Genomic DNA, 17,922 nt, shown 5'->3' on the forward strand with positions numbered 1-17,922 from the left:
CTAAAAATTAGCCTCCACCCCTACTCCTCTTTGTGGTGGAAGGACATTGCGGTACTGATACCATCACCTTTCAGCTGGGCTACAGCAACAGAGAGGCCCAGAATTTATACTCACTTAAAATCCTCAGCTGCTTTCTGTGAGGCTGGAGTTAAATCCCAGTTCCAGTGAGCAATTTTATGCTGTTGAACAAAATTTCTACGTCTTTTCTTTCAATTCTTAAAATACTTTTTACAGTTTCCTGTCTGACTTAGCCACATCACAGCCGTGCATAAATCACAGGATCACAGAAGGGGGGTTGGAAGGGACCTCGAAAGATCATCTAGTCCAACCCCCACCAATAGGTGCTAATTATTATTATTGCTGCTTCACAGATGAACAGTCTGAAGGAAAGAGCAATACAAACACTAGACAGACTCATTTCAGACTTGGTTTTAGGGCACAAATATCTGTTCTGTTTTCTGCTCTTTATGGTGACACGTATCTACACAGTCTTGAGAGTCATTCATCATGTAGTCAGCACATTCTGCACACTATAAGGCTGCACATTATAGCTCTACATGGTAGGGGCTGGAGCTTCCTGATGTGGTGATTTTAGTTTTGTTTACTTCTAATGGGGGCTACAGCAAGAAAATAAAAAAAAAGCACTAAGGCTGTAAAGTTAGGCCAGCATTCAGATGTTGGGAAATGAGAATGGAAACTTCATTGCTTTCAGTTCAAGTAGGTTCTGTCTCAACAGATTTCAAGCAGTCTTTCCTCCAAGAGGTCAGAAGTATCCCAAGATACACTGTGCTACTTCTCACCTAGCTCCAAAACACAGTGATTGCCAAATTACTGGTTTTACCAGAAAGCATGGAGACATCTGTCATAAGGCAGCCACATGTATTTCTCATGCTGCTGACTGAGGCACATTGAATGGCTAGGACTTTTGCTTACTGTCTTAACACCAGTGATTTCTGTCAGATTTTCAGCTCCCATGTTCTGTATCTTGATGCTAGAGACCATCCAGGACCTTCTGCTCCTGGGCCTGAAGTGCATCTCCTCTGGTTTTGCATTTGTAATACTTTAGAGAGGGGTGATGATAAACACAGGCATATTGAAGAGCGACAGCAACAAAAAATCCTACTTGCCTATGAAGGGTTTATTCAAACTGACCAAAATCCTGAGTAAATTCTGCTCCTGGGAGCAGAAGGGTCAGAACTAGCCATTTAGGCTTTTGGTTTATTATCTGGACCTTATGGTGCAGTGAATGAGCACACACAATCCACCAAGAAAGCTCTTGCACGAAAACTTAACCCTAAATTCCACTCCTGTAAAGATGTTCACTGAAGGCATATTGAAAGTAAAATTTAAAATACCTTAGTAGTTTTTAAGATCTCTTATTTGAGTTGTGCTTGGAAGGTTGAGGAACGTTGGATGAAGAAGAGGCAGTGAGGGGTTCACTGATATGTAGCAGCAGAATCAAGGAAGAATGGCTATGAGCTTATGACTCAGACAAGAGACAGAAATTTTATGTATCCAAGTACATAATAAGCAATTTTTTCAAATTATTTCACTGCTGCAGGTAAAGGGGTTCTTTTTCCTTTTGCTAATAACCACACTGTTTTCTCATGGGTTTCCTTCATAATTTTTAAAGTTCCCATTTTCTCTTGTAGCAATTTTATGATTTGACTCCAAAACAGTGGTGTGGCTATGATTCGTTTGATCACTGTGCTCCTTGAAACTTCATTCTCTGTTGGTACCAATACAATTCTTTTCTGTTTATTTTTATTTGCTAATATTTGCAGAAAGGACTCAGTCATTTTCTCTTTCTAGAATTAGCAAGGATGAAACTAATAGAGAACTGGTTTTCCTAAGAGCCTAAGAAGATCCTTTGTAAGTTAATTGCTGGTTCTTGGATTCACTAGGGGTTTTCTTATTAAATCACACAGTATTTTTTCTACAGAATCTCATCTCACTCAGGATCCATGATGGGCGTGTTTGGGGATGAATGGACACTTGTGGCAAAAGAGGTTATTGGCATAGGACTCTGGCCCCATATGATGAAGAAAGGTGAGAGATAACTAATGAATGAGGATGGGGATTCCAGAAAGAGCAATAAAAGTTTCCCTGTTAAAGCAGATAAACTTTGTTGTGAATCGTGATATTATCTCCTCCTGTTTGCTGTAAAACACCTATAGAAAACACAGAAACAGTTTTTATGGAAGGGCACTTCCATTTTGTGCTTTTCTCATAATTTTCTGGCACTGGGTCAAGGTCCTGAATTCAGATTTACACAAGTGCTGAATACTCACACCTTAATTGAAACACACTTTAAATGTCTTATCTGGGGGGGTGAAGAGGAAGGCAGCTTCCCCCCCCAAATAATCATTTTCAGGAATTGAAAATCAGATATCCTGAATTAGCAGATAGTTGGGATAAATTTGTGCTTCGATTCTCTCTGAAGAGAAGTAACAGAAATATTTTTATAATTCGCAATGCTTTTGTGAACATGAAAATGAATAAGCACCAAAGATGTCTATAAGAAAATCAACACTTTTTTTTAATGGGTTTTGAATGGTGCACACTAAATAAGGAAAAGGAACACCCACTTCCTGAATATTGCAAATTTTATTTGCAGAACACTGATAAGCCGTTTTTATTCCTTTGCAGATCACATAGGGTTATTTGTGTTTGTTATTAACATGATGCACGTTTTTATGGTAGCCAGGTCTGTCCTTCCAATTCCTGCTTAGCACCTATTCAGTGAACCAAAATGCAGACACTCCTGATTTCTCACACAATTTAGACAAACTCTGTGATAAACGTGTTGCATCTCCACATCCTGATCCCACCCCTTTCAACAGTGAAGGGCTTCCAAAAATATTAAGGGCAGAAACAGGAGATTTGTCTATGGGCTGTGTCCTGGCAGGCTGTGCTGACCGCAGTTCCCTTTCTGTGAGCACTACTACAGATCTGAAGCAGCCAAAAATATAAAAAAAATGAAAGAGATCTCTGTGCCCACCTCAGCCAGAGCAGAAGAGAAGTGATTACAGTTCTTGTGCATCAGGTGATACGCGTTTCCTTTGTATTCTTTGCCCAGCTCTTCCATAATCTTATCCACGTCCTCTTCTGTGAAGTCTGTGGTGCCCAAGGCAATGGATTCTCTAGTTAAAAACAAAACACACAACAGGAAACATGGAAAGATACAGTGGAGAGAGTGATACATACCCAGGGAGAAGGAAGTGATCAGACATTGGCAAGAAGGACAGGCTTAAAACATGGACATGCACATCTTGGGCTACCAGAGATTCTGTCTAACAAAATGGCACAGTAACACCCCCAGCTTATCCACAAAGCTCGTTTCAGCACAGGCAACAGCCCCAGAGCTTCCTGCTCACCACTGGGGAAGTCTTAGCTCTGGGGATCTGCTCCCACTCTGCCCATCATCCCACAATAGAAATTTCCAGTAGGACAGACATTATTTGTTCATGATTGAGACGGTTCCCATGGGGTGGGCCAGGAAGGAGCATACTGAAAACTTCTGCAGAAATCTATTTCTCAGTAGCGCTTATTCTTCTAAAAGTCTCTAACAACCCCCAATGTAAACTGGCAGCCTGGGAAGGTCAAATCCCCCCTGTGCCATGGGCAGCCACAGGCCCACAGTCTGAACACCTTGAACACCACATTCATGAAGCATCCTCTCAGGCTTCTCTAACAGCTGGTCTGTCCCATGTGACAGAGGAGCAATAAACACAGGAGATGACTTCTGGTACTCTGTGCAGTATCCACAAATAAGTGATACTCACAAAAAGACTAGGTTTTGGTTTTTGCCCTGTGCGTTGGCTCTATGTAACACATAGTTACTCCCATTCTTGCTGACAGGTGAAACTGGGAGCACAGAAAACAAAGAAAACTGGGAGGAAAAAAAAAAAAAGAGAGAACAGCATTTATTTGTAAGTATGCTTTTAAACCCTGCCAAATACAGTTCAGCACTGTTCCCTGCTTGGTTTACATGCTCTTTTATCCACCTCCAAAATCCCTGCAGGGCTCCTTTTGAACCAGGATTATGTAAAGGATGCAGTGAGGGCGCTTATGACGAGAGGGAAAGGGAGACCCAGAAGACAGGACTTTCCTTCTTCCCCTACACCAATGGCTACCGGGGGCAGAGGGGAAGATGTCAAACAGGGCCCTTACTTGAATTTAAAGGTCTCGCCAAGTTCTACCGCACTGCCAGGTGTGATCTCGAAAATCCCACTGAAAGGGTAGGGATGCCCTCCATAGGCAAACTCTGACAAGGAAAGAAACAGACTGTGAGTAATTGAATGAACGCAATGTCAGGAAAAAGTCTATGGCAGCTGTCTGCATGGCTCAGCATCAGCACCAGTAGCTGGGCTATTGCCAAAATCCATTTCAGCCAGATTCCAAAAGCCATTTTCTCTGTCTGGTTACCTATCAGCCTGAGGATGCCCTCACAGCCTCCCTCCACACTAACACTACTGCTTTCCCACAGCACCAGGAAAGCTCTGGAGTCTGTTTCTGTGTCCCTCCAGCTGGCTTCCTCTCAGTGGAAAGTTCTGCGGTGGAGGCATCTAGATAAACTATGAGAGGCTGTCAGTGGTGGTACTGACCTAGAAGAAGTCTTTTCTAGAGTAGGAAGAAATAAAATCATCTTCCAGACGGATTTACAGGCAGCAAGTGGGAATTCAGAAAGCCAAGCTGATTGCACTCTGCTGCCTTAGCATGCAGGTCAAGCCGGGGGTCACTCCATGTCATACAAGCCATCTTGCATGGCCTGTGAAACACAGCCCATGGACCTCATGGTGTCATACAGGCCATCTCACACAGTCTGGGAAAGCTCCTGTGCTCGAGATGGAACATGGCATCCCAGGGGTTTTGTCTACTGCATGGCACTGGCTAAACATACCATGAGTGAGTAGCCCAAGTCATTCCCATTTAATGCTGAAGAAAGAAACGGAAAGTCTGAGAGGCTAGTCTGTCCTTCACTGTGCTACAGCTGTTTTCACAGATCCCTTGACTGCACCTTTTGCAGTGGGTGCTCTACTCAGCTTCAACCCCATCCAGACCATTTCAAAAGTCTTACAAGACATTTTCTTTACCTTGCAACTCTGCTGTTTCAAAAGAACAGTTTCCAAGATCTGGAAATCCAGATTCCAAGATTTCTAGACCATACACATTCATAGAGAATTACTGCAAAACAGATTTACTCTGACAGGAAATTAGCACAAACACGCATTTGCAGGTCTCAGGACAACCACTGACCCACCTCTCTTTCCCCTCCCCCATTTTTCCCATTCTCTCTCCGCCTCCTTCACTGCAGAATGGCTTTCCAATATTGCTTGGTCCCTCCTATCTGCCATCCTGCTACACACCTGCACAATCTATAGAGGCTGCAGTTACATGCTGAAAATAAGAAAGGCTACATGTTTCATGGCAGAACTGCGTAAGTTCCTGCTGGACTCTAAAAAGAGAACTGGCTGAGTTTTTCATTCTTCAAAACATTCCTTGCCAAAAGCTGTAAGGTTGGAGTGCTTTTCCGTATCAGACTAGTCATACAGTTGTCCCCATGTTCTGCAGGTAGTGAAAAGGAAATACTTCATACCTCTGCCGTAGATCTCGATGCCAGAGTGGAAGACACCAATCCCCAAGGTGGAGGTGTATTCATTTATCCAGTACTACAGTAAGAGAAAAACCACATTTGGGAGCATTAGTGGAACAGAAACACATGATCTTGGTCTAGGGTATATTCCCCATCTCCTGTCCTCAGGGCAACTTCTCTTAAGGGCAAGGTGATTTTGAAATTATCCTGAGACAAACAAATTGACACTTCTTACAGACCAACAGAAGTAGGCATTGTTTTTATACAGCCAGCTGGGACTAGGTCTCCAAAAAGTGCTTATCTAATCATTTCAATGTAAGACATTAACCTGTATTAAGACATAATGGACTTGAACCTGCATAAACCCACCTACTACAGGATGTGTGATTATTTATCTATCTTCTCACTTAAATAGATGACACTGAGCCAGTTTTACCAATTCACTTGTCTTATCTGACCTTCAAAATCTTGAGTTAGAGAATCCCTAAATATTTTCCACACACCTTTTTTTACATCACCTCACAACATCTACCTTTTATTAAGTAAGTTGGTTTTAGACAATGAGATCATGGAGGTAGAGGTCTTCCCACCGTAGGTCAGAGGAGCACCATTTAGTAATCATCTGTAGGACACTGGTAACTGCTTTATAGAAAAAAAAAAAAGAAACTCAGAGCACACTAGTCAACATTTTGCTCAGAGGCACCACGTACTATCAAGCACTGTTTTCAGAAGAGACAAGGGCTTGCTGCTTCAAAATTAGGTCCAAGGTGACCATAACTTCACCCAAGTCAAAGGAGCTGTTAAGTGACTTCATTGCTCTGGAGTCCAGCACTTGCCCATTACATTAAGAGCAGAATAATACTGCAGTCTGGTGTATGCATGCTATGCTCCTCTGCCAAGCAGTGCTCAGGGCCTGTTTCCACCATACCGTGAAGGACAGTGCAGACACCCAAATGAATCCCAGCTAAGCTAATTCTGGAGTGGGAAGCTACACGGCCATGCCAGGGCAGTGCTGCATTGGAGATAATTAGCCCTGCTCAGCACCAGTATTTATTAGGTTAGCTGCAGAGCTGTGCTGCTACAGAAATGATGTTTTCAGGCACTGAGTGGAAACTGCCCATGCCTGATATATTTACAGTTCACTTATGGCTACTGCGCAGTAAAGACACATCTTTAGTAACTCAGAGCAACTAAATTCTTATTTTAACCAAGCACCGCAAGGAAGGTGAGTGTTCTTCACTTGTCCCTGTACAAGGACATAACAGGTTCATTCAACTAAAATTCTCTTCTGGGTCTGGTAGCCGCTTCTGGTGAAGCCAGAATAAGCTGCACTTTCCCTGGTGTCCAGCATCACTGGGCTGCCACGGTATGAGGAGGCAACCCTCCGCTCTCAGGTAACCAGAGGTCTGGCATACTCCATCTACTTTCCTCACACTGCTTGCTTATGTATTTTTGATGACTGCAGTAGCTCTGTAAATCACCTGGAAATGCTTTCAGCAAGACCACTGCTGCTGCGGAAAAACACAGTAGCTTTGATATGAAAAGTGCAGTCCCAAAGCCTGACTTAATGTATGGCCAGTCTTGATACATTAAATTGTGTGCCATGCTTCCCTCTGGCAGAATAGCGTTCCTTTTCCTTCCAGAAAATGCTGTAATGCTTCTTGTTCTTTGTGAGTTTTGGTATCACAAATGATGTGTTACTGCAGGAGGGCAGCAAACCACCTGACCCCAGCTAGACCCCTGCCCACTGCTCTCTTCAGACCTCGTATAACCTCCATTTACCTCTTCACTTGAATTATGCAAACTCTTGATTTTAGGATACATCAGAGCATTGGACTGGAGCTAGGTCAGGTAGCTCTCAACCTCTGCCAGCTGAGACAGCACATTAGCAATGAACCCTCTGTTGAACACCATGCCTGGTATTTAGGGACATGATGTGCCCTTGCCTCCTTCTGCCCTTCTCCACAGTGCTCTGTTGCCCTGTCCTCTGCAGCAGGAATATCCCTGCTCTGACTGGGGAAGAAGATACAGAAGTGGAGGCAACATACAGGAGCCCATATGACACCAGCCACATCTGCTGAGGAGACCAAAGCCTGCCTCCCATGAACACACAGCCCTCAGTTCACTTCTTTGATCTCCAAGATCTCATCAGTTAACCCCTCAGATAGTCTCTCAGTCTCAGTAAGCTTCAGAGATACACTGGTTTCTAGAGTCCCACTGTAACAACTCCCAGAGGATATGGTAAGTAGGTTGTCTTCTTCCCTCAGGCTGAACTATTGTCTCACAGCAACAATAGGAGCACAACATGCCCAGGTCACGCCAGCTGCTTTGCTTAAAGGAGTAACTAATAGGAAAAGAAGGGAGACATTTTAAATTAGAAATGTTCTTGCCAGTTATCAAAGTTGGGGCTATCTGCAGAGGCAGCTCTGCATCAGGCTTCATATTTCAAAGAAGAAAGTTAAACTGAAAGCCACTTTCAGCTATAGCTTTTTCTTCTTCCATGTTAAAGTTTATGTTGGATCCAAACATCAATAAGCAAACAAGCAGGAAAACCCAAAAACCTCTCCTTGATTAACACATTAGAGTAATGCACTGAGCTTGATCACCTCATATGTGCAGAGAGAGCACTGTCAGATCACAAGATCGCCCTGTCCCCCAACCACTCTTGTTGCCAGCATAGAGCCACAGCCCCCAAAACCCACCCTGCCCAACTCTGGGGCCAGGCTGCAGGACAGCTGTGGAAACAAAAGTGATGAGAAAGCTCCACCAGAGATAAAGGAGAGAGGAGCAAAAGTGCTTCTCTGGCTGATGCCAGGTGTTGAAGGATTATGACGATCACGTGGACATTTCTGTATTTAAATGGTGGATTTTTCAGTATGAATTCCTTTAATGAACTATTATGGACTGAACTGCAACAACCTCAGTCATACCTGAATTTGAACTGAGCAGAAGCTCTTGTGGTTTAGTACTTTCTTTCGAATAACTTCAGTAACACAAGGGTGTTATTGAAGTGGGCTCTGATTTGCATCTTGGTTCATCGCAAATAAAAATTTTCAGTATGATCTATTAAGCAAGACTAAAATGCAAAGCAACTCTGAATCATGGCTGCTACTGTCCTCATCTCACCCCTGTCTCCAGGGTGCCACAGAATCTGCCTCCAGTGTGCAACTGAACACGCAGTGAACGCCTCACGGCACTTTGGCACAGCCCACGGCTTGTCTCAGGAGGAAGCTATGCTAAAGTGAACATGTCATTCACTTGCTGAGCTGGAAGAGAGAATCCAAGCCAGATTTGAAACCAGGTTTGTGTACACATCCACGAGCTGCCCTCGTTTTCCAAGGGGTTTGCAATTCTGAGCATAAGAACAGCAGCAACAGTCAGCAAATACTCATCTCTTGAGTAAATTGGCTACTGCTTAGATTAAAAACAAAATTCTGCAGCCTGTTCTGAGTCAGATGAAAGAGCCAGGGAATCGAATACAGCAGTGTCTTAAAGGGAGTTGTGATTCATTCCTGCATTGCATACTGCCTGCAAAATCATGCTGTAAACCCCTACACAGAGGAACTTGGCACATTCTGTCTCATTTCCACCTTCAACAGAGACCAGTTCAGAAGCCAAGAGCAAAGCTAACCTGTAGCTGCTTCGCAAAAGCAGTGGATAGCCCAGGACTCAAAATTCAAACCCAGAAAGCAACCTTTTTGCATTTACAGTTTGCAGTGTATCAGTTAAGAGCTTTTAATGCAGGTCCCTGATGAAGCAGAATTTGAAATTTTCCAGGTTTTATTCAAGTTTTCCCTAATTTCCTGGTTGGTTTGGTTCAGAGATCAGAATATCTGGTGAGACAGTTTAGATTCTGGAAGATACTCTTGTGTTAATCACTTCATTTATCCATCTTTCACACAGAGGTAGAAGTGAAAGTCTCACTGGGACAGTGAACCGTGCCCTAACTTCCCAGAAAGGAAAGGAACTAAAACGCTTCATTATATTGGTATGCTTCTGGTTGGTCTAGGATGGAGAAGCAGATGGCGTGATAATTCCAGATTATGTCATCCTGGGACTTTCAGAGCAGTTCCTGGGAACTCCTATCAGAAACAGGGTTTTCCAGATAGAAGAGGCCCATCCATGTAACCACTGACTTCTACCATTAATATCATATATTAATGTCATAACAATGAAGTTTCTGTCATTAACTTTCTGTTTACTTCACTACTTCAGGCCATTATTTTCCATGCTGCGTCACCAATATCTTTCCTGCATCACTGTACTGAACAGCTTAACTAACCAGCTCCCTAGAGGCTCAAGACAAGACCGTCTCTGTATCTCAGACATTACTTTCTCTGAGCAGCCAACACACTAAGCAATATTCCATTTATCACCCCAGTACAGACTGGATATTCTACTCAACCAGATCCATGCACTACTGAACAGATACTAACCCACCCTTTCTTACAATCTGTATGAACGTAGAGAAAAGAAATCTGCCAGGAGTTGCTAAACAATTTTGGTTTCAGCAAACAGTTGCAAACTCTGAGTACTCAGTGTTGTAGATCCTTGCCATGCTCTTCTACTCTTCACTAGGTGTCACACACAATCATTGTCTGAGCCAGGATACCAGGCTAGGCAGAGCTTTGCTCTGATGTCCACGTATGACCACACGCTACTTTGAACGAGACACCTTTACCAAGGACGGGTGCAGATGATGAACTAGTAACTGACTTAACCATATGTCCTCTCAAAGCACCATCTGCGTACAATTGAGTAGAATTACTTCCTTTTCCCTGTGAATCCACTTGCAAAGCTTGCCTTTTAGGAGGAAGGAGAAAACAGTAAAGGAGAATGAGAGAAACATGATATTCTGACATTGCTAGTAAGCAAGGAGCATGTTAAGGGACTGGGAGGAAATGGCAAAATCACCTCACCCTCTGCTAGTCTTCATGGAGCACTCCTGCCAACACCAGTCCAATAACAGACTGTCTGTCCTACTACCTGGGCTTGATTTTAGTCCTTTCCTCTTTGATGGCCGAGTCACACTCTGTAACACCAAGCTCTCCTTTGCAGCGATGTCTCCTCTCTGTAGGATGGGGGAGCTGGCTCACTGCAGTTCAACAAATCCAAGCGCAGGACACCCAGGGCTCCAGCGGCTAACTATGTGCTCCACAAAAGAAGACAAGACTGGTGAAAAGCATTTCTTGACACCTCTGCTTTTACACACAGTGTAAAGTCTTTTCCCAGAGGTGTTGTTCTGGGCTTCACAGTGCTTGGCCATTGCAGTCTACTTACCTAAGCTGCCTCTTGAAAACATGAAGAGGAGCGTGTGTACTACTAAATGCTCTGATCGGTCATATCTCAAACACCACGAAAATCCTCTGCAATGTTAAAGCTCAACGCAAAAGCCAGTATTAAAGGCAACATCAGATTGATGCAGGAGACCAGCCAGGGAACATCAAAGTAACATCTCAGCATTATTTTCTGAGATACATTGATCCAGATGTGAAATACGAGAGCACAAAGGACAAAACTAGAGGGGAAAGCTAGAGAACACCACTTCAGGAAATCAGCGAGTAAAATCCCAGCCCTATACAGTCAGCAGCTTCAGAAGAGTTTGTTTCCCCCAATACATTTTTCTAAACCAGGACCCAGAATCTTGGGCCAATAGAGGTGGAAGGAGAGAGCCCAAAACAGATCACAGACTTTATTCCCCGAGTAATGCTGGCAGGGGTGAAGGATGCATTTGCTCAACTACAGACTTGCAGGGTAAGGGGCTTCCTGCAGATCCTTGCCAAGGCGCTTCAGTCATATTGCAGCAGTGCTCACTTATGTTCCACAGCCCTAGGCACGCACACAGTTCTGCCAATATGTCTCCGTCCTTCTGCTGTTCAACCCTTCTGGCCTGGAGCTCTAGAAATAAAAATTCACTATCATGTGGGATGACATCAAATTATACAGCACGGCTGCTACTATTAAGTTTTCTTTAGCAATGGGATGAGACCTAAGCTCATTTCAGTGTGACCTGTGTCTCTTACACTCAGTTCTCCAGAGGTCCAAGGCTTGCATATTCACCATGCCTAAACCACTATTTTCCTAAAATACTGTGAATACAGATTAAGCAGGAAAGGATTTAAATGCATGTGGGCAGAACAGCAACTAAAAAAGAATCTTAACTGAGTATTGAGAAGAGTTGTGATGACACAGACCTGTCTTTAGTACTTCATACCTGGGAAAAGCTATCTATGTGGGTTCTCACTCCAGCACACACAGCATGTGCCTCTTCATGGCTGGAGGATCACCTCTTGTGTGAGGTCCTCTTCACTGTTGGCAAAAGCTATCGATCTGCAAGTCATGGGCCAGGATGCGACAGCCCGTCAGGTCACTCCAAATCCAATTAGCCTGCTTTAGTCAGGTATGCTAACTTTCACTTAAAATGTGAAACTTAGGAAGAAATTTCTCACTGTGAGGGTGCTGAGACACTGGCAGAGGTTGCCCAGAGAAGCCGTGGCTGCCCCCTCCCTGGCAGTGTTCAAGGCCAGGCTGGATGGGGCTTTGAGCAGCCTGGTCTGGTGGAAGGTGTCCCTGCCCATGGCAGGGGGGTTGGAACGAGATGATTTTTAAGGTCTCTTCCAACCCAAACCATTCTGTGATTCTATGGAAAAGCCAGAGAGTGTTAAAGAAACACAATACTGCAGTAGGCAGGTCTCTGTTTACAAACAGGCTCAGCCTCCAGTCGCAATAGGCAACAACTTGCAAGTCTCAAGAAAAACAGTTCCCAGAGTGTGGGCATTGGCCTGTTTGCAAACAACCCATCTGGCAGAACTGATCAAAGCTTGAGGAACTACAGGTTTTCTTCCAGGAGAGCATTCAAGTACAAGAGAAATCTGCACCTTCAATGCAGCCAGAGAGCTTGATGTAGGTCTGATGAAGCAGGGATATAGCATTATACAAGGACACCATTTCAGGCTTGGACTGGAACAGAAGAACTGGCTGGAAAATAGCATCTAAGAAGCAGTCACGTTACAGAAAGAAGAAAAAGACAAGGCATCTCTTGGCATGCAACTGACTCCTCTCTGCTGCATTTTGAATGAAAGGAGCTTCTGCTGAGGACAGTTCTCCATCCTTCAGGTTAATATACTGTAACAGACCAGGAACTTCCTGGGAAGTGACAGCCTGAAATTTCCAGTTTATACTGCTAAAAACATTCCCTCACGCAAACTCACAAATGCTAAGAGAAGAGATACAAGGCAAGATGCTCAACTGCACCCTTGAGAGGAAGGGAAGGGCAGGCCAACCCTCTGTAGGACTGTGACAGCCAACTCTCTCTCAGCAGCTCTTCTATTTCAGCCAGGTCATGCTCTGCAAAGGATCTTTTCCTTTCAGGTTGGGCTAAATACATTCCTTACCTGTCTCTTCAGGAGGAATATCTTTGGAGGTTGCCATGGCTTTTCAGACATTATAATATGCTTCTGAATTACCTGGTGCATGAGCCAACACTAAAATCTTTGCAATCATGAAGCATAAAGAGCTTATTTCAGTGGCTTCTAAAATTCCGTATGTGGATTAAAAACTGATGCTGCTGAGGGAGAGTTGGAAATCTACTTATCCTTCAACGTTGTGATGCAATGTGATTTTACTGGAAGAATAGCAGGACAGAAGAAAAATTTAATTGTGCTGCAGAAAGGAAACAGTATGCATTTCAGCAGTTAACTTTTGGGTACATTTGGAATATTTTTAAATTAAAATCACAAACAAGATTTAGCTGCGAGAATGGGATACCTTCAATGTTTCCACTGACAGCCTCATCCTACAAATGGGCAGGCACAGTCCTGGCTCAATATACTGGTATGACTTGAAGTCTCTTATAATTTTCTGCTTTCTCCATTACTTTCTACCCTGTTGCACTGAAGGCAGGCATTGTCCTGAGCATACCTTCCTTCCTGCAGCCACATCTGGGAGGAAGTTTACTGCTGTGTATCTTTTTCCTCAAGCCATACACATTTGCAGCCTGCTATTCGGAAGGTAGCTGATCCAGCATGCTCTGCACTAAACACAGTTGACTCTCACTGGGGACAGTGAACATACACCCAACCTGTGTTTCAGAGCTTGAGTGGGAACCTGCCTTACCAATAGGGCAACTAGCTGGCGAAATTAAGCAACTATTTTATGAACATCTTCTGTTTGTAGGTTCACATGGAAGCCAGCAGAAGTTAATCCACCAGCCCAAGGGTTTGTCACACCAGTCATGACACTAATGGCCCAGCTTGCGTGTCTGCATACACAACATGGTATTTGTCGTAGATTGTTTGTGCCATATGAGAAGCAATATGCTGTTTTTCCAACCTCCGCCTGCTTCCCTTAATCTCAATCCTGACAGTGCCTGAAGGAGTCAGCTGAAGGGACCAGGGTGGGACTGGGGGCATCAAAGAGAAATCACCGAGAGGGAGTTGCTGGAGATGGGTGCAGCATGTGCCAGTGCCGAGAGCCTGTCCCAGACAGTGGTCTCATAAGCAGCCCTGCAGAAAGACTACCCATGCTGTTGCACACACCACTTTTCATGCTGTATCTCCTTAGTTTTGACAACTTTCATGTACAATTTTAATCTCTATTAAGTATACAAAGCCAGAAAAGAAAGCATCCATTTGCAGGATTACACTGAAGTGTATTTACTTGGGGAACGTGCCTGAGAAACTTGGATGTGTTATAGATTTAGTAAAGTGACAATGCCTTTGCCTTAGATGCATTCACAGTGACAAATTGAGAGGTATTCAAAAAGAGCAGCAGCAAAATGATCAGGGAAATGGCAAGACTGACTTATAAGAGAATTAATTCAGAAGAGTTAATAGCTTGGCAAAGCAATGACTACAGATGACAAATTTGCAAACATTTGAAGGGCTGACATGAATTATAGGAGAAGACTTCTGAAGAATGATACAAAAGGATTCAAGTAGGAGTTACATACTCAGCTTTAAAAGAAGAGAGAATTTGGCTAAGTGTTTGGAAGTTCCCTGGCAGTAAGAAAGCACACGAAAACATTTGCATGACTGAAAGTCAGACATCAAGAAAGCCTTAGTGTGCCTGTGCAGAACAGAACATTGAATGGTCTAAAAGGTTTTCCTATGCTAATGTCTAGGAGGCTGTTAACATCCTCAGTGGAGCATAGTTCAGACCCTGCACACCTATGTGCGTTGTGAGCCCTCAGCCCAGTCTTCAGAGCATGTCAGGAAGAGGCTTCCCATCAAAGAGGATTTAGGTGACTTGAAAACAAACATAGAGACATAAATACCCTACACCCCAGTTCACCAAGAGATATCTGAGGCACAGTGCAGATGCTAGGGTCAGCAATATGGCCTCAGGGCTCTCTGTCCTTCATCTTGCAGGAAAAGTGTAACTTAGAACTGTAATAATAAATAGGGCTGTCAAATGATTTCTCACACGTGGAGTAATGCTGTGGCTAGGCCATGCTTAGGCCAAGAAACATTAACATCTTCTTGTTGGTAAGGACACTTGCTGTCTTCTGTGGACCTCTACCAGTCTTTCTATCCAAAGAAAAGACTAACCCTGTCCTGAAGTCCAGCATTACAGAGGAAAAATAGACATTTAGTGAAGCCTTTGAAAATGCACTCCAGTCTACATATCCATCTTGCCTAGGACAAAGCACCTGCCTTTGTTCAGAGAACTGGGCTGCAGGTAACATGTACTCGAAGCCCTCCACAGGACGGCTGATTGCCTAACAGTCGTACCACGTCCCTGAAGTGCTGAAAAGCCCAGTTCATCTCTCTGCTTTGGCAGGTCACTAGCGGGGAACTTCAGCCTTTCATATCCAAGATGAATACACTAGTCACCAACTATAGCATCTCTGTCAAAGTGATGCATGCACATGTAAACAGCTCCAGCAAAAGAGATTGAGAGATCCATGCCACCAATTAAACTGGCAGTTAAGCCTTTTTTTACCAAGGGCTCATCTAGATCCCTGTTTGGGTTCCCAACTTTCTCTCCTGTTGTAGCAAAACATTAACATGATACTTATTCTTCCTCATTGGTTTGCTCTCTCTTGGAGTGTTCCTGCCTGTCCAAACACGAATACCTACTTTTTGACTAGCTCAGGCACACTAACAGTCCATGTTTGACCACCTAAGGCAGATTTCTTGGGACCTCTTCTCAGGTTTCTAGTGAGAACATCCAAAACACTAGTGTCTTTCAAGCTATAGCATAGTTTGAAACAGAGTCGTTAGAAACACCCTCCACTATGCTGTCTCCATTCGTAAATAATTCAGGAACAAAGTATTGCTCAGCAGGATCCAATTCATAGGTACAACCATCAGAGCCTTTGGGGGAGAAAATTAATACCCATGACAAAAAAAAAGTCTGTTCATCTCTACTAACCAGGGGCAGAGCTCCATGGCTTTGTGGACTACAGCATCTGCTTTTCTTCCTGAATGGTGTTTCTTTCAGTTATCTCAGACCTGCCCAGTAATCCAGACCAACATACTTAATCCTCATTTCATAGCATAAAGCTTGCTTACCTGCCAAGATCAGTTTGTCTTTTCTCCAAATCGCATCTAGTCAGTGGTAGGGGAAGGAAGAATCATCTCCAAAGTATCAGGCTGTGACCATTCTGCAGGGATGGGATGCAATAGACTAATAATAAAGCCCCTATTGCCAGACATACAACCTTCAAAGTTTTCATCAGCTGCATCCAGGCCACTTCCAACTTTATTTTGGCAGGAGCATTCCCTTATGTGCTGCCATCTGAAGCCATAGTTTGCAGAGGTAGAACAGGAGTAGGGAGGAAAACTCTGAGAGATGACTACCAAAAGGAAGGAATTAAGCTTCACTCAAAGCTAGAAATTTCTGTAAAGATGAAAGGATTAAAAACCAAAAAAAAAACAAAGCAAGGGGGAAGAGAGAGTGCATGCGCATGAAAGTTCATCATCATCTGGCTCTTTGCCTAGCCCTGGAGAAGTAAACCTCTCTGATGTAATAATAACGTAAATAATGTAAAAGTCGCTCAGGAATTGCTACTCTGGAAAGCATGCGGCTGAAGGTTTTTCTATGTGTGGCAGAGAAGGCAACTATTGAGGTATATACACTTTCTGTAAATTTAAAGATATACTCAAAGTTTTTTCGGTGGTTTTTTATGGTCTCAGGTCAGGTGATTCAACAACACTCTGCTTCTCTATTTTGCAATTCTTCCTAGGATTTCAAAATACTTCACAACATTATATTGTTAAGCCTCATAGCGTTTGTGTGAAGCAGGAAGACGCTCTTCATTTTAGAGGCAGGGGAAGAAAATACCAGCATATAGTTCATGCTATGACTATGAAGACACAGCAAATTGGGAGCAGAGATGAACTCAACATCCTGGCTCAAAGGTTAAGAGTCCAACACTTCCATACTGCCCACCGAAAAAGAAGTGATCTACAGGACTGTCACGAGGTTTGTTGAAGTGGAAAGGAGTAAGGCTGATTCACCACAGCTCCTCTTCTGAAAGGGGAGATCACAGTGGCTTTCTTTGCCAAAGACACTATAACCTACTGGAAAACTAGCATCCTATTTGATGTATGGAGGAGACTAAAAGTTTCAGCTCCGATTTTTCAGCTTGAACTGTCTTCTGAGGAGTTCTAGCCTTAAAAGTCAAACCTCTTATTGACAACTGTACTCATATTTGCATTGCAGCCCATTCCATTAATGCTTTCACCAAGGACAACAGCCTCCTAAATACACAAGGCAGGGCTATCTACTCTCTTTATACCAAGAGAGTACAAGAAAGTAGTCAAAACAATTTCTTACTTCTTCCAAGTTTCTACATGGATAACTGCTTGGAGAAAACTGAGGTAACAACAAAGTCGTCGTAATTACAGCTGTCACAAAGGGATAAGAAGTCACTTTATGATGTCACAGAAGGACCAAGAACACCATAGGCAATGGAATAAATAGTTCCTTTTGTTCCATCCCATTAATGCAGAGCGCAATAACATATTGTTTTCAACCTGTTGTGCAGAGGCCTAAGGGAGACAGCAAACTACTTCAAAGGAATCCGTAGGCTGGCAGGCTTACATTTGCTAGACAAAAGCTGACATCTTCAGTAGGAAAAAAAAAAAAAAATCAAAATGAAAGGCACAGAGATGTTAAAGGAAAGAAAAGTATTGTCCAAAAGAAAGCAGAGAAAAAATCTTGGGTTCAAACAGGAGGTGGAAGCATGTTCAAACATCCATAGACAAACTGATGAAGGACAGTCCCATTGTAGGATGTCAAACAAGGACTTGAAAGGTTCATATTCCCTGCTCAGCTGTGGACATTCTACGGATTTACTTTAGACCAGGTCAAAACTCAAA

At 43.4% G+C, this 17,922-nt stretch overlaps 1 protein-coding gene across 1 annotated transcript in view; it reads right to left on the reverse strand.

Moving 5' to 3' along the window:
• Nucleotides 1-17,922, reverse strand: part of LOC104352587 (deubiquitinase DESI2) — a 56,591-nt gene that overhangs the window by 15,137 nt on the left and 23,532 nt on the right. The window contains exons 2-4 of the mRNA XM_009958965.2: nucleotides 5,600-5,672; nucleotides 4,174-4,267; nucleotides 3,002-3,143 (exon numbers count right to left, since the gene is read on the reverse strand). Of these exons, the coding sequence (XP_009957267.1) occupies nucleotides 3,002-3,143; nucleotides 4,174-4,267; nucleotides 5,600-5,672 (309 nt within the window). The remainder of the gene's footprint in view (nucleotides 1-3,001; nucleotides 3,144-4,173; nucleotides 4,268-5,599; nucleotides 5,673-17,922) is intronic.

This window comes from Leptosomus discolor, chromosome 3 (assembly GCF_034619465.1).
Source record: "Leptosomus discolor isolate bLepDis1 chromosome 3, bLepDis1.hap2, whole genome shotgun sequence".
Taxonomy (NCBI): domain Eukaryota; kingdom Metazoa; phylum Chordata; class Aves; order Leptosomiformes; family Leptosomidae; genus Leptosomus; species Leptosomus discolor.